General features: G+C 49.6%; 2 protein-coding genes across 4 annotated transcripts in view; one reads left to right on the top strand and one right to left on the bottom strand.

The window, feature by feature from the left end:
- LOC146055088 (uncharacterized) overlaps window positions 1-3848 on the bottom strand; it is a 53045-nt gene extending 49197 nt beyond the window's left edge. Inside the window, exons 1-2 of the mRNA XM_083168193.1 lie at window positions 3430-3848; window positions 14-147 (exon numbers count right to left, since the gene is read on the bottom strand). The gene's annotated coding sequence lies outside the window, so the exon portion shown is untranslated. The remainder of the gene's footprint in view (window positions 1-13; window positions 148-3429) is intronic.
- Window positions 3849-4145: 297 nt separating this feature from the next.
- Window positions 4146-19119, top strand: LOC146055087 (uncharacterized). 3 transcript variants are annotated; one of them, XM_083168192.1, is made up of 4 exons: window positions 4463-4527; window positions 6966-7034; window positions 9002-9233; window positions 17222-19118. In XM_083168192.1, the coding sequence occupies exons 3-4, from the start codon at window positions 9011-9013 to the stop codon at window positions 18751-18753; spliced, it is 1755 nt and encodes a 584-aa protein (XP_083024318.1). In that variant the 5' UTR covers window positions 4463-4527; window positions 6966-7034; window positions 9002-9010; the 3' UTR covers window positions 18754-19118. The 3 variants fall into 3 exon arrangements, with proteins under 3 accessions (XP_083024316.1, XP_083024318.1, XP_083024317.1); XM_083168191.1 differs by having other exon boundaries at window positions 17219-19118; XM_083168190.1 differs by lacking the exon at window positions 9002-9233 and having other exon boundaries at window positions 4146-4527; window positions 17222-19119.
- Window positions 19120-20881: the final 1762 nt, after the last annotated feature.

The following is a 20881-nucleotide window of genomic DNA, read 5'->3' as shown; positions in this document are numbered from 1 at the left end:
TGTTTCCTTTTACCCAGCGATGTGAGGGGCTGGTGATTCTCAGACAGCTTGTCCTACAGACACTTGTGTTCCTCTATATCCTGGCTCTATATGGTCCCACTCCTCCATGGACAGATAGACAGTGACATCTTGACACTTTATAAGAACCTGACAAACACAAAGTGATACAGTCATCACCCAGACACATCCCCGGTGTTACTGTATAATGTCCCATTCCCAGCAGTCACCTCTCCGGTCACATCCCCCGGTGTTACTGTATAATGTACCATTCCCAGCAGTCACCTCTCCGGTCACATCCCCGGTGTTACTGTATAATGCCCCATTCCCAGCAGTCACCTCTCCGGTCACATCCCCCGGTGTTACTGTATAATGTCCCATTCCCAGTAGTCACCTCTCCGGTCACATCCCCCGGTGTTACTGTATAATGTCCCATTCCCTGCAGTCACCTCTCCAGTCACATCCCGGTGTTACTGTATAATGTCCCATTCCCAGCAGTCACCTCTCCAGACACATCACGGTGTTACTGTATAATGAACCATTCCCAGCAGTCACCTCTCCGGTCACATCCGCCCAGTGTTACTGTATAATGTCCCATTCCCAGCAGTCACCTCTCCGGTCACATCCCCCGGTGTCACTGTATAATGCCCCATTCCCAGCAGTCACCTCTCCGGTCACATCCCCAGGTGTCACTGTATAATGTCCCATTCCCAGCAGTCAGCTCTCCGGTCACATCCCCCGGTGTCACTGTATAATGTCCCATTCCCAGCAGTCAGCTCTCCGGTCACATACCCACCGGTGTTACTGTATAACGTCCCATTTCCAGCAGTCAGCTCTCCGGTCACATCCCCCCGGTCTTACTGTATAACGTCCCATTTCCAGCAGTCACCTCTCCAGTCACATGCCCCGGTGTTACTGTATAACGTCCCATTCCCAGCAGTCACCTCTCCGGTCACCTCCCCCAGTGTTACTGTATAATGTCCCATTCCCAGCAGTCACCTCTCCTGTCACATCCCCCGGTGTTACTGTATAACGCCCCATTCCCAGCAGTCACCTCTCCGGTCACATCCCCTGGTGTTACTGTATAACGTCCCATTCCCAGCAGTCACCTCTCCGGTCACATCCCCCCGGTGTTACTGTATAATGCCCCATTCCCAGCAGTCACCTCTCCGGTCGCATCCCCGGTGTTACTGTATAATGTCCCATTCCCAGCAGTCACCTCTCCGGTCACATCCCCCGGTGTTACTGTATAATGCCCCATTCCAAGCAGTCACCACTCCGGTCACATCCCCCGGTGTTACTGTATAACGTCCCATTCCCAGCAGTCACCTCTCCGGTCACCTCCCCCGGTGTTACTGTATAATGTCCCATTCCCAGCAGTCACCTCTCCGGTCACCTCCCCCAGTGTTACTGTATAATGTCCCATTCCCAGCAGTCACCTCTCCGGTCACATCCCCCGGTGTTACTGTATAATGTCCCATTCCCAGCAGTCACCTCTACGGTCACATCCCCCCGGTGTTACTGTATAACGTCCCATTCCCAGCAGTCACGTCTCCGGTCACATCCCCCGGTGTTACTGTATAATGTCCCATTCCCAGCAGTCACCTCTCCCGGTGTTACTGTATAACGTCCCATTCCCAGCAGTCACCTCTCCGGTCACATCCCCAGAGTGTTATCCATAAACAAAATGCAGCCAGCAGGGGGGCATTAGGGTGGAGAGATTGTGAAAGTGGCACCTAGAAGCGTGGATGTTTACTGCTATATCTGAGTGGAATCTTTTAAAATTACATATCCAAATGTAGATGAGCCCCAAAGCAGTTAGTAAGAGCTACTATACTTGGTAACGTGCTGGGAAATAGTGCTGATGATTCAATGTAAATGAATCTGTCTCTCATTCCTTTTTCCCAAAAAAATGTAACAGTATAACGTGGGCTGCGTGGCATGAGGGAGATTGCTAGACTAATGAGGGAGATTGCTGCTACCGTATTTCAGCGAGTCTCCTGCAAAATGCAGGAGGGTAAGCAAGTATGCGCTGGGGGGTTCCCCTTATACCCTAGGGGCAAGCATGTCCAAACTATGGCCCTCCAGGTATTGTGAAACTACGAGTCCCATCATGCCTTGCCAGTTTTTCTATTATGAATTCTAAAACTATGTAAAGGCATGCTGGGATGTGTCGTTCCACAACAACTGGAGGGCCACAGTTTGGACATGCCTGTCCTAGGGGGAAGGGTTGCAGCCAGGATAGGGCAGGCCACACACTGCTGGTAACAAGCCTATGGCAGAGGGTGGGACAGGGCCCCAGTTACTGTATTGGGATATACAGCTATTATGTCCCCCCTCAGCCACAGCCACAGCCCCCGTGTAAGGCCGGGAGGCAGCGTCTCCCCAGCAGCAGCTCCCGAGTCTCATTGTGTACCTATGTCACACGCAGTGGTGCGAGTAGAAAAAACGACTTAGTGGTACTGTGCTGCGCGCCTCCGGCGCGCAGCGAAAAATGGGCGTGGTCAGGGGAGTGGCCATGGGCGTGGTCATATGACACAAGGGGGGGTGGTTACATGCCACCGCGCCCCCCCCCCCCACAGAGTCTGTACGCCCGCTGACATACTATATAACACCACAATGCCCATGACATACTATATAACACTCCGCGATGCCCATGACATACTATATAACACTCTGCTATGTCCATGACATACTGTATAACACACCATAATGTCCATTACATACTATATAACACCGCAATGCCCATGACATACTATATAACACCGCAATGCCCATGACATACTATATAACACTGCAATGCCCATGTCATACTATATAACACCGCAATACCCATGACATACTATATAACACCGCAATGCCCATGACATACTATATAACACTGCAATGCCCATGTCATACTATATAACACCGCAATACCCATGACATACTATATAACACTGTAATGCCCATTACATACTATATAACACACTATAATGCCCGTTACATACTATATAACACACTATAATGCCCATTACATACTATATAACACTGTAATGCCCATTACATACTATATAACACCGTAATGCCCATTACATACTATATAACACTCCGCGATGTCCATGTCATACTATATAACACACTGTAATGCCCATCACATACTATATAACACACCGTAATGCCCATTACATACTATATAACACAGCGTAATACCCATTACATACTATATAACACACCATAATGCACATTACATACTATATAACACACTGTAATACCCATGTCATACTATATAACACTACGCAATGCCCATGTCATACTATATAACACAGTGTAATGCCCATCACATGCTATATAACACTACGCAATGCCCATGTCATACTATATAACACTACGCAATGCCCAACACATACTGTATAACACACCATACACATTTGACACATAAGTGCCACTTACCTACATGCTCAATGCCAGGGGCTTCATGCCGATGCCAAGGTGGACTGAATTTGCTCGTTGCTCAGGGGGATAGATCTGTGCCACTGTGCTCATTGCCCAGGGGGATATATCTGTGCCACTTTTCTCGTTGCCCAGGGGGATAGATCTGTGCCACTTTGCTCGTTGCCCAGGGGGATATATCTGTGCCACTTTGCTCGTTGCCAAGGGGGATATATCTGTGCCACTTTGCTCGTTGCCCAGGGGGATAGATCTGTGCCACTTTGCTCGTTGCCCAGGTGATAGATCTGTGCCACTTTGCTCGTTGCCCAGGGGGATAGATCTGTGCCACTTTGCTCGTTGCCCAGGGGGATAGAACCCCCCCCCCCCCCCCCGGCAGGCAGGCACATACACAGCCCCCTGTGCCTGCCCGCCCGCACGCTCTCGTCTCCCCCGCTGTGTACGCGGGGGAGACGTGCTGCTGCTGCTGCTGCTGCTGCTCCTGATAGTTACAGCTCCTGCTGCTGGACCGCGCGCTAACCAATAGCCGCGCGCGGTCCAGCAGCAGGAGCTGTAACGAAATCATGAGAGCAGCAGCAGCAGCAGCAGCACGTCTCCCCCGCGTACACAGCGGGGGAGACGAGAGCAGGGAAGACCCGGCGGGGGGGAGCGGCGCTAGCGCGCATATGTAAGTGGCCACGCCCCCCGCCACTTACATATGCGCACATGCGCAGTAAATATTTCGGCCTATTTGTTATGGCGGTACGGGGTACCGGCACCATTTGTTTTAATGGTACGCCGTACCACCCCGTACCGCCATAGTTGCACCCCTGGTCACACGCTATTTACCATCTTTCACTCCCTGTCTATGGAGACACTCACCCGCCGCCGCGCAGTCCGCTACCACACACTTCCAGGTTATGCGTTCCGTGCTTCCGGGTTATGCGTTCCACCCATCTTCCGGAATTTGTGTTCCAGCCTACTTCCTGGTTAGACGTTCCCCGTATTCTGCCGTCGCTCTGAGTTCCACACCCGTCACCGTGCAGCCCCGCCCCCTCCTCTCTTCCGGGGCGTCATGCAGCAGGGTCAGGGGAAGCGGTGAGAGCGGCAGCGGGTTCCCGGGTGAGTGGTTTCCCGGTGCCTATGATCACTCTGCAGCAGTGCACAGTGCAGCATGCCATGTATTCCCTATCGCACTGTCTATTGCTGCGCAGTAACACTTCTCATGTGGCCACTGCATTCCTCTTATGTGATGTAGCTGGGGTGTAGTGCTCAGCTCTGTATACGGAATGTATAGAAATATAGATGTATTTAGATAAGATATGGATATATAGCTATATGTATATGGAGATAAATCTGGGATATACAGATGACTGGGGGTCAGTTTAACGATGTTGGCATCCCCCCCCCCCCCCCCCCCCCCCCCCCCCCCCCCAGTGCCTAACCCAGAGGTTCCCTAAAGGCATCCCAACAGTCCAGGTTTTAGGTATATCCATACTTGCCTACTTTTTTAAACGGATTTCAGGGAGATTCCATACCTCTCAACCTGTGACCTGCCGCGCCGGAGGCGCAGCCGACCCAGAATGGGGGGGGGGGGGGCACAGCAAAGTGGGCGTGGCGTATTAGGCATGATCATGTCCCCATTGCGGACAGACTCTCACTGTGTGGTCTGGATTTTTAGCTGGGAATTGAGTATTCAGGGGTATTGGGAGGGCTTTGCAGGTAATCGGGGGACTGTCGCCTAAAATGGGAGCCTCCTGCAAAATCCAGGAGTGTCGGCAACCTACCAGCCTACACACACAACCTATCAGCCTAAACAAACACAGGGGTCACTACCTGCCTACACACACACACACACGGGTCACTACCTGCCTACACACACAAGGGTCACTGCCAGCCTACACACACACAAGGGTCACTACCGTCCCCCCACCCCCACACACAGAGGGGTCACTAGCAGCCAACACACACAGGGGTCACTACCTTACCATCCCCCCACACACCCACACAGGGATCCTACCTACACATATTAACAAATGCTCAGTGACAGCCTAAAATTCACAGGGATCGCTGCCAGTAAACGCGCACACACACACAGAACAGTGTTAGGCTATACACACACAGTGCATTCACACACAATGACACACACATACACACACACAGTGCCAGGTTTAATAGATACACCCATAGGTCACCTACATACACACATTAAAGTCAGTGCCAAGCTAAAAAAAACACAAAAAACAAACAGATCACATGACATAGCTGCCTACACACAGGACCAGCCAGCATGGAGCTTCTGTGGCAGAACAACATCATGTACAGTACTACTACTAACCTGGGAACGGAGCACTCCAGATCCTCACCCAGCCTCTCCTCCGAGCTCCCAGCTGGCAGGTCTGTCAGTTTCCACACCAGCTGCCTTCTATGCCGGGTCCCCGTCTCTCCCCCTCCTCTGTGTCTGCAGCATGCAGCAGCAGCAGCAGCTCTCAGAAGAGGCAGAGGGGAAGAGGTCAGAGGGGCGGGCTTCACTCACTGCTGCTCGGCCTCGGAGTCTCCCTGCTTGTGACTGCTAGCAGGGTCTCACCATCACGTGCGGCTCTCACACTGATACTTCCAAGCCCCGACCACATCGCGCTGGACTAGCGCATGCGCAGTCCGCTTTTTGAAGCTCAGCTTTGAAATTCCGGGGGATTGGGGGGGCTTTGCGGGGCACCGGGAGAATGGTGTCTAAAGCGGGAGGCTCCCGCTAATTGCGGGAGAGTCGGCAAGTATGGGTATATCCATGGCTCAGCACAGATGGTTAAATCAGACTGATTGAGTTACTAATTAAGTCACCTGTGGGCAAGCATGGATATACTTAATACCTGGACCGCTGGGGTGCCTTGAAGACCGCGTTTGGGAACCTATGGCCTAACCTCTGTACCGTTTTAAGAATATAATGGGCTCCTGGGCAAAATATTTTGAGGGCCCCCCTCCCCTATGTGCAGCTGCGGTGGGTGGAGTGGTCCGTCCAGGAATCGGTGACTCAGACCTTGATGTACTGCGGTTTGCCGCCGGGTGGGAAGCGTTGCAGTCTTTTCAAAATCAGCACAGCAGCGCTTCCTGGCAGACAGCACAACATGAAGGTCTTCACTTCCCAGACGGACCCCGCCACACGACGCCGTCCGGGTCCCCTGCACACGCCGCCCGGGTCCCCCGCACTTGCCGTCCGCTGCCCGGGTCCCCTGCACACGCTGCCTGGGTCCCCTGCGCACCCCACAAGCCGCCCAGGTCCCCTCCACCCGCCGCTCGCCGCCTTTCCCTAGGACAGTGCCATCTTCCCCATTGTGGTGGGCCCCTACTATCCTTGGGCCCCTGGGCAACTGCCCATTAAGCCCAATGGGAAAGACGGCCCTGTACCCGCCCCAACCTATCACCCAATAATCCCACCACTAGTGCATAACCCCCCACATCCCCAGCTGCACTCTCCCCGCATACTTTCTTTTGGGGGGAGGGGGGGTTTTATGATTGGTTTTGGCTTGTATGTTCACACAACGGTTGCCTGTTTCTCATTTCAGAGTTGCCAGCACTGATAAGTTGCGGTGGAGGCAGCGGGGAGGATCCAGTGTTGTGTCCGGCAGCGTCAGGTAGTCACATCTAGTATTATTGTAACATTATATACAGCTACTACTGTTATATAGGTGGAGCAAACTGTGGTGCTCTGTGGTATAATGCAGGTGGAGCAGACTCTGGTGTCCCGATGTAGATCAGACTGTTGTGCTCTGTGACTGTAATACCAGACCCACATACAGGACCCTTCGCACAGGGACACAGTTCCCGGCTCCTACGCTTCACACTTTCTTGTAGAGTAATGTATGGTAACGTGTGGTAATATATGGTAACTAGGTGATTCATCGCGCCCTAGAGCGCTCTTCACACCGGCGTAAGGGGCTGCGCCCCCTTAATTTGTGAACATTTGTATATGAGAAAGATGGTTAGAATTGTATGAAAGATGGCCTGTATTGCAACTTGAGTTATAGGTTAAATAGAGAGCATATGATGTGGAAGGGGGTGTGTATTGTTTTGTTTAATTAAAAAGCGGTTACAGAGTAAGATGTACATTGAAAGTGTGGAGGGTACAGTGACATTTGTGGGTGTGGGGGGGGGGGCGCTGTGTGTGTGCATGTTGTTTAGGTGTGTGTGTGCAATAGTATAGTAGGGTGTTTCTGAGTCAGCGGCTCCCCACTGGCGGAGGTCACGACACAGGAAAACAGGAGGCTGGGTAGTGATAGGGGTGTGTGGGCATAAGGGGGACTAAAGAGGAGGGTGGGAGATACTGTGCTGCTTCTGCCAGTGGGTGAGGGTCCAGCGTGGCAGCACAGGAGTACAGGATGGTGGCCCTTAGTCAGTGTCTCCTCCTACTGGGTGGGAGTTCGGGTGCATGAGAGCAGGAGGCTGGGCTATGAGGCATGATAGGGGCATGTGGGCAAAACAGCGTCAGCGACTCCCCAGTGGTGGAAGTTACGGTTCAGGAGAGCAGGAAGCTGGGTAGTGATGGCGGTGTATGAGTATACGGGGGACTAAAGAGGGGCTTAGGGGTGCCGTGAATTGCGGGAGGGGCACGGGGGGTGCCGTGAATCAAGGGAGGGAGGGGGCGCAGGTGTCGGCAAATCGCGGGAGAGGGCGGGGGTCCGCAAAGCGTGGGAGGGGGCGTGAATTGCGGGAGGGGTGGTGCGCGGGGCGCGATTAATCACCTAGTTTGGTTATATATTCTTGTAGAAGGATGGTAGGATGTTGCTGTCATTCAGAATGCATTTACATAAACAGTAATAGTAGCAGTAAAAGGTCTGACTTAAAACACCTACAGTAAAACAGAACAGGTGTTATATATTATACAAAGAATTGGTTGATGATGTGTAGGTTGACGTGCACATAGTTCATAGTTGTCACTGGAAAAAAATTGCTACAAGAAAAAATCAACACAGAAAGTTCAACACATGTAAATGTTGACATAAGTGTGGCACTTCATCGGTGTCCATGTCGACACATGAGAATGAATATGAAAACATTCAAAAAAAGAAAAATAAATCTTCAAAAACTCATGTCAACCTTTTTCATTGTCGACCATAGCCGTGCCAGTGTTTTGCATGTGCCATTTAATCCTGGGGTTGCCGTGAATCACGCACGGGGGTGGGGCAGGGAGGTGAGGGGTGTCCGCGAATCACGGGAAGAGGGGTCGTGGGTGGATGCCTGTAGATCTGTAGAGAAGCTGTGTGTGTCTCATACAGATGGGGCAGGCCTCATCCTGGCTGGCGAATCAGCCTCGCCAGCCAGCAGCCTCGCCAGCCATCAGACTGAGATGCGCGTGCGTCTCACGCGCACCTCAATCTCCGTCAGCGGGTACCCCGGATTACCGCCGACAAGCCGGTGGGGACCCAGGGGAGCAGCTGGAAGCGACATCAGAAGGGGACGCGCGCGCATCTCGTGCGCACGTGTCCCCTTCTCACAGTCGATATGGCGCTGGCGGGGGATGGCGGCTGGCGTCGCCATCGCCATCCCCTGCCAAGATGGGACCTGCCCCATCTGTACACTAATATTTACTATTGTTATTTAGGGTGGAGGCATGACTGATATTAAGGTAGAAGATACAGAGGGAGAAGAGACGGATGTGACTGATATTAAGGTAGAAGATACAGAGGGAGAAGAGACGGATGTGACTGATATTAAGGTAGAAGATACAGAGGGAGAAGAGACGGATGTGACGGATATTAAGGTAGAAGAAGAGATTGATGTTAGGGGTCAGCAGCAGTGTAAGGAGGAGGAAATCCCTACAGATACCAGCACAGGTGAGTAATGATCACTTATTACAAAGAGTCACATATTCTCCTTGTTCTGTCACTACAGCGGCCTCTTATCCTGCACCCTCCTCTGTCACTACAGCAGCCTCTTATCCCGCACCCTCCTCTGTCACTACAGCAGCCTCTTATTCCACACCCTCCTCTGTCACTACAGCAGCCTCTTATCCCGCACCCTCCTCTGTCACTACAGCAGCCTCTTATTCCACACCCTCCTCTGTCACTACAGCAGCCTCTTATCCCGCACCCTCCTCTGTCACTACAGCGGCCTCTTATCCTGCACCCTCCTCTGTCACTACAGCAGCCTCTTATCCCGCACCCTCCTCTGTCACTACAGCGGCCTCTTATCCCGCACCCTCCTCTGTCACTACAGCGGCTTCTTATTCCTCACCCTCCTCTGTCAGTACAGCGGCCTCTTATCCCGCACCCTCCTCTGTCACTACAGCAGCCTCTTATCCTGCACCCTCCTCTGTCACTACAGTATCCTCTTATCCCGCACCTTCCTCTGTCACTACAGCAGCCTCTTATCCTGCACCCTCCTCTGTCACTACAGCAGCCTCTTATCCCGCACCCTCCTCTGTCACTACAGCGGCCTCTTATCCCGCACCCTCCTCTGTCACTACAGCAGCCTCTTATCCCGCACCCTCCTCTGTCCCTACAGCAGCCTCTTATCCCGCACCCTCCTCTGTCACTACAGCGGCCTCTTATCCCGCACCTTCCTCTATCTCTACAGCGGCCTCTTATCCCGCACCCTCCTCTGTCACTACAGCGGCCTCTTATCCTGCACCCTCCTCTGTCACTACAGCAGCCTCTTATCCTGCACCCTCCTCTGTCACTACAGCGGCCTCTTATCTCGCACCCTCCTCTGTCACTACAGCGGCCTCTTATCCTGCACCCTCCTCTGTCACTACAGCGGCCTCTTATCCTGCACCCTCCTCTGTCAGTACAGCGGCCTCTTATCCTGCACCCTCCTCTGTCACTACAGCGGCCTCTTATCCTGCACCCTCCTCTGTCACTACAGCGGCCTCTTATCCCGCACCCTCCTCTGTCACTACAGTATCCTCTTATCCCGCACCTTCCTCTGTCACTACAGCAGCCTCTTATCGTGCACCCTCCTCTGTCACTACAGCAGCCTCTTATCCTGTACCCTCCTCTGTCACTACAGCAGCCTCTTATCCCGCACCCTCCTCTGTCCCTACAGCGGCCTCTTATCCCGCACCCTCCTCTGTCACTACAGCGGCCTCTTATCCCGCACCTTCCTCTGTCACTACAGCGGCCTCTTATCCCGCACCCTCCTCTGTCACTACAGCGGCCTCTTATCCCGCACCCTCCTCTGTCACTACAGCGGCCTCTTATCCCGCACCCTCCTCTGTCACTACAGCGGCCTCTTATCCCGCACCCTCCTCTGTCACTACAGCGGCCTCTTATCCCGCAACCTCCTCTGTCCCTACAGCGGCCTCTTATCCCGCACCTTCCTCTGTCACTACAGCGGCCTCTTATCCCGCACCCTCCTCTGTCACTACAGCGGCCACTTATCCCGCACCCTCCTCTGTCACTACAGCGGCCTCTTATCCCGCACCCTCCTCTGTCACTACAGCGGCCTCTTATCCCGCACCTTCCTCTGTCACTACAGCGGCCTCTTATCCCGCACCCTCCTCTGTCACTACAGCGGCCACTTATCCCGCACCCTCCTCTGTCACTACAGCGGCCTCTTATCCTGCACCTTCCTCTGTCACTACAGCGGCCTCTTATCCCGCACCCTCATCTGTCACTACAGCGGCCTCTTATCCCGCACCCTCCTCTGTCACTACAGCGGCCTCTTATCCCGCACCCTACTCTGTCACTACAGCGGCCTCTTATCCTGCACCCTCCTCTGTCAGTACAGACTAGGGATGCCAATCCCGGGGCATTTTTTGAATCCCGGAATCAGGATTGAAAAATGCTCAATCCCGGCCTCTCTTATATAAAAAAAAAAAAATTAACCCGCCCCCTAAACTGCCCACCCTGCACATGTCATAAATGCCTACCCACCCCCAACTCCAGACAATCCCGGGATTCAAATCCCGCCAATTTTAGGCCAAAATCATTGGCCTCCCTAATACAGACTGATGAGGGGAATGTATCTGCCCAGTGGGGGAGTCAGGAGCCATCAGCCCCTATTATTGTCCTCTTCTCCTCCACACATTAGATCATTGTCTGCCACCAGCCCAGAGATCTGACCAATCCCCCATGTTCCCCAGTGACTCATCTACATCATCAGTAGAAGGGACAGGAATAATAGCAGTGTACAGGGTACAATGGTATGGAAGGTCATGTGACATTACCCATGGTTCTCCCTTTGCCCTACCACCTTTTGTCTATTATCACCTCTGTCTCCCTACCATAATCATCATTGTCTGTTTATAGGGTGCCACAGATTCCGTGCTGCTGGACAGTCATCATACAGATATAATATCCCTGGTTACAGTATGTATAGGGGGCCACAGATTCTGTGCTGCTGGGCGGTCATCATACAGATATAATATCCCTGGTTATAGTATGTATAGGGTGCCACAGATTCTGTGCTGCTGGACGGTCATCATACAGATATAATACCCCTGGTGACAGTATGTATAGGGTGCCACAGATTCTGTGCTGCCGGGCGGTCATCATACAGATATAATATCCCTGGTTACAGTATGTATAGGGTGTCACAGATTCTGTGCTGCCGGGCGGTCATCATACAGATATAATATCCCTGGTTACAGTATGTATAGGGTGCCACAGGTTCTGTGCTGCCGGGCGGTCATCATACAGATATAATATCCCTGGTTACAGTATGTATAGGGTGCCACAGATTCTGTGCTGCCGGGCGGTCATCATACAGATATAATATCCATGGTTACAGTATGTATAGGGTGCCACAGAGTCTGTGCTGCCGGGCGGTCATCATACAGATATAATACCCCTGGTTACAGTATGTATAGGGTGCCACAGATTCTGTGCTGCCGGGCGGTCATCATACAGATATAATATCCCCGGTTACAGTATGTATAGGGTGCCGCAGATCCTGTGCTGCTGGGTGGTCATCATATAGATATAATATCCCTGGTTACAGTATGTATAGGGGGCCACAGATTCTGTGCTGCTGGGTGGTCATCATACAGATATAATATCCCTGGTTACAGTATGTATAGGGTGCCACAGATCCTGTGCTGCTGGGCGGTCATCGTACAGATATAATATACCTGGTTACAGTATGTATAGGGGGCCACAGATTCTGTGCTGCTGGGGGGTCATCATACAGATATAATATCCCTGGTTCCAGTATGTATAGGGTGCCACAGATTCTGTGCTGCTGGGCAGTCATCATACAGATATAATATCCCTGGTTATAGTATGTATAGGGTGCCACAGATCCTGTGCTGCCGGGCGGTCATCATACAGATATAATATCCCTGGTTACAGTATGTATAGGGGGCCACAGATTCTGTGCTGCTGGGGGGTCATCATACAGATATAATATCCCTGGTTACAGTATGTATAGGGTGCCACAGATCCTGTGCTGCTGGGCGGTCATCATACAGATATAATATCCCTGGTTACGGTATGTATAGCGGGCCACAGATTTTGTGCTGCTGGGAGGTCATCATACAGATATAATATCCCTGGTTACGGTATGTATAGGGTGCCACAGATTTTGTGCTGCCTGGCGGTCATCATACAGATATAATACCCCTGGTTACGGTATGTATAGGGTGCCACAGATTCTGTGCTGCTGGGCGGTCATCATACAGATATAATATCCCTAGTTATGGTATGTATAGGGTGCCACAGATTCTGTGCTGCTGGGCGGTCATCATACAGATATAATATCCCCGGTTACAGTATGTATAGGGTGCCACATATTCCGTGCTGCCGGGCGGTCATCATACAGATATAATATCCCTGGCTCCAGTATGTATAGGGTGCCACAGATTCTGTGCTGCTGGGCGGTCATCATACAGATATAATATCCCTGGTTATAGTATGTATAGGGGGCCACAGATTCTGTGCTGCTGGGGGGTCATCATACAGATATAATATCCCTGGTTACAGCATGTATAGGGTGCCACAGATCCTGTGCTGCTGGGCGGTCATCATACAGATATAATATACCTGGTTACAGTATGTATAGGGGGCCACAGATTCTGTGCTGCTGGGGGGTCATCATACAGATATAATATCCCTGGTTACAGTATGTATAGGGGGCCACAGATTCTGTGCTGCTGGGAGGTCATCATACAGATATAATATCCTTGGTTACAGTATGTATAGGGTGCCACAGATTCTGTGCTGCTGGGCGGTCATCATACAGATATAATATCCTTGGTTACAGTATGTATAGGGTGCCACAGATTCTGTGCGGTTGGGTGGTCATCATACAGATATAATATCCCTGGTTACAGTATGTATAGGGTGCCACAGATTCTGTGCTGCCGGGCGGTCATCATACAGATATAATACCCCTGGTTACAGTATGTATAGGGTGCCACAGGTTCTGTGCTGCTGGGTGGTCATCATACAGATATAATATCCCTGGTTACAGTATGTATAGGGGGCCACAGATTCTGTGCTGCTGGGAGGTCATCATACAGATATAATATCCCTGGTTACAGTATGTATAGGGTGCCACAGATTCTGTGCTGCTGGTGGTCATCATACAGATATAATATCCCTGGTTACAGTATGTATAGGATGCCACAGATTCTGTGCTGCTGGGCGGTCATCATACAGATATAATATCCCTGGTTACAGTATGTATAGGGTGCCACAGATTCTGTGCTGCCGGGCGGTCATCATACAGATATAATATCCCTGGTTACAGTATGTATAGGGTACCACAGATTCTGTGCTGCTGGGCGGTCATCATACAGATATAATATCCCTGGTTACAGTATGTATAGGGTGCCACAGATTCTGTGCTGCCGGGCCGTCATCATACAGATATAATATCCCTGGTTACAGTATGTATAGGGTGCCACAGATTCTGTGCTGCTGGGCGGTCATCATACAGATATAATACCCCTGGTTACGGTATGTATAGGGTGCCACAGATTCTGTGCTGCTGGGCGGTCATCATACAGATATAATATCCCTAGTTATGGTATGTATAGGGTGCCACAGATTCTGTGCTGCTGGGCGGTCATCATACAGATATAATATCCCCGGTTACAGTATGTATAGGGTGCCACATATTCCGTGCTGCCGGGCGGTCATCATACAGATATAATATCCCTGGCTCCAGTATGTATAGGGTGCCACAGATTCTGTGCTGCTGGGCGGTCATCATACAGATATAATATCCCTGGTTATAGTATGTATAGGGGGCCACAGATTCTGTGCTGCTGGGGGGTCATCATACAGATATAATATCCCTGGTTACAGCATGTATAGGGTGCCACAGATCCTGTGCTGCTGGGCGGTCATCATACAGATATAATATACCTGGTTACAGTATGTATAGGGGGCCACAGATTCTGTGCTGCTGGGGGGTCATCATACAGATATAATATCCCTGGTTACAGTATGTATAGGGGGCCACAGATTCTGTGCTGCTGGGAGGTCATCATACAGATATAATATCCTTGGTTACAGTATGTATAGGGTGCCACAGATTCTGTGCTGCTGGGCGGTCATCATACAGATATAATATCCTTGGTTACAGTATGTATAGGGTGCCACAGATTCTGTGCGGTTGGGTGGTCATCATACAGATATAATATCCCTGGTTACAGTATGTATAGGGTGCCACAGATTCTGTGCTGCCGGGCGGTCATCATACAGATATAATACCCCTGGTTACAGTATGTATAGGGTGCCACAGGTTCTGTGCTGCTGGGTGGTCATCATACAGATATAATATCCCTGGTTACAGTATGTATAGGGGGCCACAGATTCTGTGCTGCTGGGAGGTCATCATACAGATATAATATCCCTGGTTACAGTATGTATAGGGTGCCACAGATTCTGTGCTGCTGGTGGTCATCATACAGATATAATATCCCTGGTTACAGTATGTATAGGATGCCACAGATTCTGTGCTGCTGGGCGGTCATCATACAGATATAATATCCCTGGTTACAGTATGTATAGGGTGCCACAGATTCTGTGCTGCCGGGCGGTCATCATACAGATATAATATCCCTGGTTACAGTATGTATAGGGTACCACAGATTCTGTGCTGCTGGGCGGTCATCATACAGATATAATATCCCTGGTTACAGTATGTATAGGGTGCCACAGATTCTGTGCTGCCGGGCCGTCATCATACAGATATAATATCCCTGGTTACAGTATGTATAGGGTGCCACAGATTCTGTGCTGCTGGGCGGTCATCATACAGATATAATATCCCTGGTTACAGTATGTATAGGATGCCACAGATTCTGTGCTGCTGGGCGGTCATCATACAGATATAATATCCCTGGTTACAGTATGCATAGGGTGCCACAGATTCTGTGCTGCCGGGCGGTCATCATACAGATATAATATCCCTGGTTAAGTATGTATAGGGTGCCACAGATTCTGTGCTGCTGGGCGGTCATCATACAGATATAATATCCCTGGTTACAGTATGTATAGGGTGCCACAGATCCTGTGCTGCTGGGCGGTCATTATACAGATATAATATCCCTGGTTACAGTATGTATAGGGGGCCACAGATTCTGTACTGCTGGGCGGTCATCAAACAGGTATAATATCCCTGGTTACAGTATCTATAGGGTGCCACAGATTCTGTGCTGCCGGGCGGTCATCATACAGATATAATATCCCTGGTTACAGTATCTATAGGGTGCCACAGATTCTGTGCTGCCAGGTGGTCATCATACAGATATAATATCCCTGGTTACTGTATGTATAGGGAGCCACAGATTCTGTGCTGCTGGGCGGTCATCATACAGATATAATATCCCTGGTTACAGTATGTATAGGGGGACACAGATTCTGTGCTGCTGGGCGGTCATCATACAGATATAATATCCCTGGTTGCAATAAGTATAAATATAACCAGGATTTAGCAGGTACGTGAATACAGATTTGCAGTGTAACAATGTAACAAGACAAGAGAGAGGCTTCCAGTCCTGTGATGCTGGCTGGGCAATGTGGTTGGCTACTATGTAGGCTAATGGGCTGTTGGCCTTTACCAGGGACTCACACAATGGGGTTTGGGCTTCTAACAACCCGATGTGTAAGTCACGGGTCTCTGACTGTGGTCCATGGTACGGGTAAGTGGGTAAGAAGGAATTGTGGGCAGACAGAATCTGGTCATGGTGCATATTGTAGCATGGGTAATGGGATAGGGTCAGAACGAGACGTACAATACTAGTGGACAGCCTGAACCAGGTCAGAGAGAGGTCAGAGGTCACACTGGGAAGTCACTAAGAGGAGTATTATAGGAGAGAGCAAAGTCAGATCAGAACACAGGGATTAACAACGGAACTATTGTAGAATGGAGGCCGTAGTACAGGAGGAAACACTAATACCCTGACACTGGGTAGTGCCTGGAAACTACCTTTTATAGGGAGTGGTACTAATGTGGCACCAACATGAAGTTACATGTTTTCTGCCTGTCCCTATAAATCTTACACAGAGCAACGCACATCTCCCTGCTGCCACCAGGGACCGGGCCAGAGCCACCTATACTGGTACCAGGAAGGGGGAAGTACTGGTCATGGGCACTGGGCAGATGGGAGGCAGAAGGATGAGACGGTTGTCAGACTAGAAGACTGACACCTGTCATTTACACGACAGCAGGTGCCCAGGGAGAACCAGCATCACCAGATGCACTAATATAATCAGGGTTACCGTACCTACATAAATCCCATTATTTGCTGCATGATATTTAGTACTGTATTAAAGTATTTATAACGGAATAACTTGTACTCACTGATAGTATGAAATGGGTGAGGGGAAAGGGGAAGAGCGATATTCCTATATCTGTATGTTATTTCCAGCAGATGGACACAGAAGCAGGAATACCTCGGAGGGACATCTTATTCTGTCTCCAGATTATAAAACAGAAGATAACATCACACAGGATTCTCCAGAAGACACCTCCATTACCCTAAATATACAGCCAGTGCCTCACAGTGCAGATAAATCACCTGATACCTCTAATCCTGAGGACTATTCTCCCGGTAACTCAGATACTGCTACACATAGAACAGCTCATACAGGTGCTAACAGTTTTATCTGTTCTGAGTGTGATACATGTTTTATAAATCAGTCAGTTTTTATTAGACATCAGAGAAGTCACACAGGTGAGAAGCCATTTCCATGTTCTGAGTGTGGAAAATCTTATGCTAATAAATCATCTCTAGAAATACATCATCAAACTCACACAGGAGAGAATCCATTTACATGTTCTGAGTGTGGGCAATCCTTTACCTTGAAATCATCTCTCGTTAAACATGTGGAAATTCACACAGATGGGAAGCTGTTTCCATGTACAGCATGTGGGAAATGTTTTACGCAGAAATCTGTACTTGTCCGACATGAGAGAAGTCACACAGGTGAGAAGCCGTTTCCATGTTCTGAGTGTGAGAAATCTTATATCAGGAAAACAGATCTAGTTATACATGTGAGAACTCACACAGGTGAGAAGCCGTTTCCATGTTCTGAGTGTGGGAAAACTTTTATCAGGAAATCAGGTCTAGTTATACATGAGAGATCTCACACAGGTGAGAAACCATTTCCATGTTCTGAGTGTGGAAAAACTTTTATCAGGAAATCAGGTCTAGTTATACATGAGAGATCTCACACAGGTGAGATCCGGTTTCCATGTTATGAGTGTGAGAAATCTTTTATGAGGAAATCAGATCTAGTTATACATGAAAGAATTCACACAGGTGAGAGGCCATTTCCATGTACAGAATGTGGAAAATGTTTTACGCAGAATTACATACTTGTCCGACATGAGAAAACTCACACAGGTGAGAAGCCGTTTTCATGTTCTGAGTGTGAAAAATCTTTTATCAGGAAATCAGATCTAGTTATACATTTAAAAACTCACACAGGTGAGAAACCATTTCCATGTTCTGAGTGTGGAAAAACTTTTATCAGGAAATCAGATCTAGTTGCACATGAGAGATCTCACACAGGTGAGAATCTGTTTCCATGTTCTGAGTGTGAGAAATCTTTTATCAGGAAATCAGATCTAGTTATACATGTAAGAATTCACACAGGTGAGAAGCCGTTTCTATGTACAGAATGTGGAAAATGTTTTAAGCAGAAATACATACTTGTCCGACATGAGAAAACTCACACAGGTGAGAAGCCGTTTCCATGTTCTGAGTGTGGGAAATCTTTTCTCAGGAAATCAGATCTAGTTATGCATGAGAAAACTCACACAAGTGAGAAACCATTTACATGTACAGAATGTGGGAAACGGTTTAGGAAGAAATACGGTGTTGTCCGACATGAGAGAAGTCACACAGGTAAGAAACCATTTCCATGTTCTAAGGGCCCAATTCAGATCTCTGGGCTGTAAGTTTTTGGAGCCCAGCAATCAGGCAAACTCCGCTCACAGGTAAAATCCTGCACATGTGCACAGCTGTGATTGCGATGGCTGTGCGGAGATTGGGGCCACTGATGAAATCAGCATCCCTCCTAACAGCCGGGAGCCGTCTCTCAGGAAAATCTGGTGTATATCCCGAAGCACCCGGCACCTGTCTATCAACTTGGGTGCACCCATAGCTATTTGTGGAACTCTTCTAAAAGCCATGATATAGGGCAGAGAGAGAGGTAGAACCATGTGTATGCAGTCTTCTAGGTATGAGCTGTTATATTGCCTATTCCTTATTATTATACATGTTGTACTAGAACCGTCCTTTTAGCATCTGCTTTAGTGTGTTTTGTACAATAGATTGTACTTAATAAAAACCTAAAATATAACCATCTTTATACAACACTGTGTGGCCCCTAACAATTGCATGGTTTCCCTTTTATACTCCGGGCCCTATTGTATGATGTCAGAGTGATTGTGGTTACCCGGGGATACTATATCCAGAAGATCATTGCAGTTTGGGAGCTGGGACCAAATTATAATTTTTGATCCCAGTAATCTTAAATAAAAATTAATGTGATACTATCTTTGTATCCTAGTGACCATTATAGGACAGAGGGAGCTTCCTAGTAGCAGTCAGGAAGGGAGTATCCTAGTGACCAGCATAGGACAGAGGGAGCTTCCTAGTAGCAGTCAGGGAGGGAGTATCCTAGTGACCATCGTAGGATAGAGGGAGCTTCCTCGTAGCAGTCAGGGGAGGGAGTATCCCAGTGACCCTCATAGAATAGAGGGGGCTTCCTAGTAGCAGTAAGGAAGGGAGTATCCTAGTGACCATCGTAGGATAGAGGGAGCTTCCTCGTAGCAGTCAGGGGAGGGAGTATTCCAGTGACCCTCATAGAATAGAGGGGGCTTCCTAGTAGCAGTCAGGAATGGAGAATCCTAGTGACCGTCATAGGATAGAGGGAGCTTCCTAGTAACAGTCAGGAAGGGAGAATCCTAGAGACCATCATAGGACAGATGGAGCTTCCTAGTAGCAGTCAGGGAGGGAGTATCCCAGGGACCATCATAGGATAGAGGGAGCCTCCTAGTAGCCGTCAGGAAGGGAGTATCCTAGTGACCAGCATAGGACAGATGGAGCCTCCTAGTAGCCGTCAGGAAGGGAGTATCCTAGTGACCATCATAGGATAGAGGGAGCTTCCTAGTAGCAGTCAGGATGGGAGTATCCTAGTGACCATTATAGGATAGAGGGAGCTTCCTAGTAGCAGTCAGGGAGGGAGTATTCTAGTGACCGTCATAGGATAGAGGGAGCTTCCTAGTAGTAGTCAGGAAGGGAGTATCCTAGTGACCAGCGTAGGATAGAGGGAGCTTCCTAGTAGCAGTCAGGAAGGGAGTATTCTAGTGACTGCTGTAGGATAGAGGGAGTTTCCTAGTAGCAGTCAGTAAGATAGTATCCTAGTGACCGTCATAGGATAGAGGGAGCTTCCTAGTAGCAGTGAGGAAGGGAGTATCCTAGTGACCATCATAGGACAGAGGGAGCTTCCTAGTAGCAGTCACAGATCAGACCAACTTTCCTCCAACCATCCAACTTGTTGCTTGGATGGAATAAAAATATGGTCAATGATGTGCCACTCTTGGTTACAGATGTGAAAGAGGTGCTTAAGTTAGAGAACCCTGCTGAACCGCCTGCACCTTTGGGGCCTATATTCGAACACCTTAAGCATAATCTGGTTTTATTCCCTAAACCAAAGAACTTGACTAAGGTCATCAGGGAGGCTTGGAAGATCCCTAACGGGAAGTTTAGCTTGCCTACATTGTTCTTCCTCTACCTCCCCATGGCAGCCACAAATGGGTTAAGTCCTGCAGGGTAGTATTCTGGAAAGGAAACAAAAAGAACACCTGACCCTATATAAGCCCCTCCCTCCTGGGTCTCAGTGTCTTTTTTTCCTTTCCAGAGTAGTAGGTGAAGCTGACACTGTAGCCTTCTCCACTGCCTAGAGCAGTCGGGGATAAGGCAGGATATAAGGCAATGGTCCCCGCTGTCGAGTGCAGTAAGGGGATACCTGTAGGTCTGCTGAGAGATATCTTCCAGAGCAGCTTGGAGCGGCATCGTGGG

This window comes from Crinia signifera, unplaced genomic scaffold, assembly GCF_055691185.1.
Source record: "Crinia signifera unplaced genomic scaffold, ASM5569118v1 HAP2_SCAFFOLD_320, whole genome shotgun sequence".
NCBI classification, from domain to species: Eukaryota; Metazoa; Chordata; class Amphibia; order Anura; family Myobatrachidae; genus Crinia; species Crinia signifera.
This window is presented reverse-complemented; position numbering and strand designations above follow the sequence as displayed.

What these genes read in the sequence shown, in the direction of transcription:
- LOC146055087 (XM_083168190.1), top strand. Translation starts at nt 4,326, where the DNA reads ATGCGTTCCGTGCTTCCGGGTTATGCGTTCCACCCATCTTCCGGAATT. An exon ending in GAGCGGCAGCGGGTTCCCGG is followed by an intron (nt 4,528 to 6,965) that starts GTGAGTGGTTTC and finishes TTCTCATTTCAG; the next exon opens with AGTTGCCAGCACTGATAAGT. An exon ending in GTTGTGTCCGGCAGCGTCAG is followed by an intron (nt 7,035 to 17,221) that starts GTAGTCACATCT and finishes TATTTCCAGCAG; the next exon opens with ATGGACACAGAAGCAGGAAT.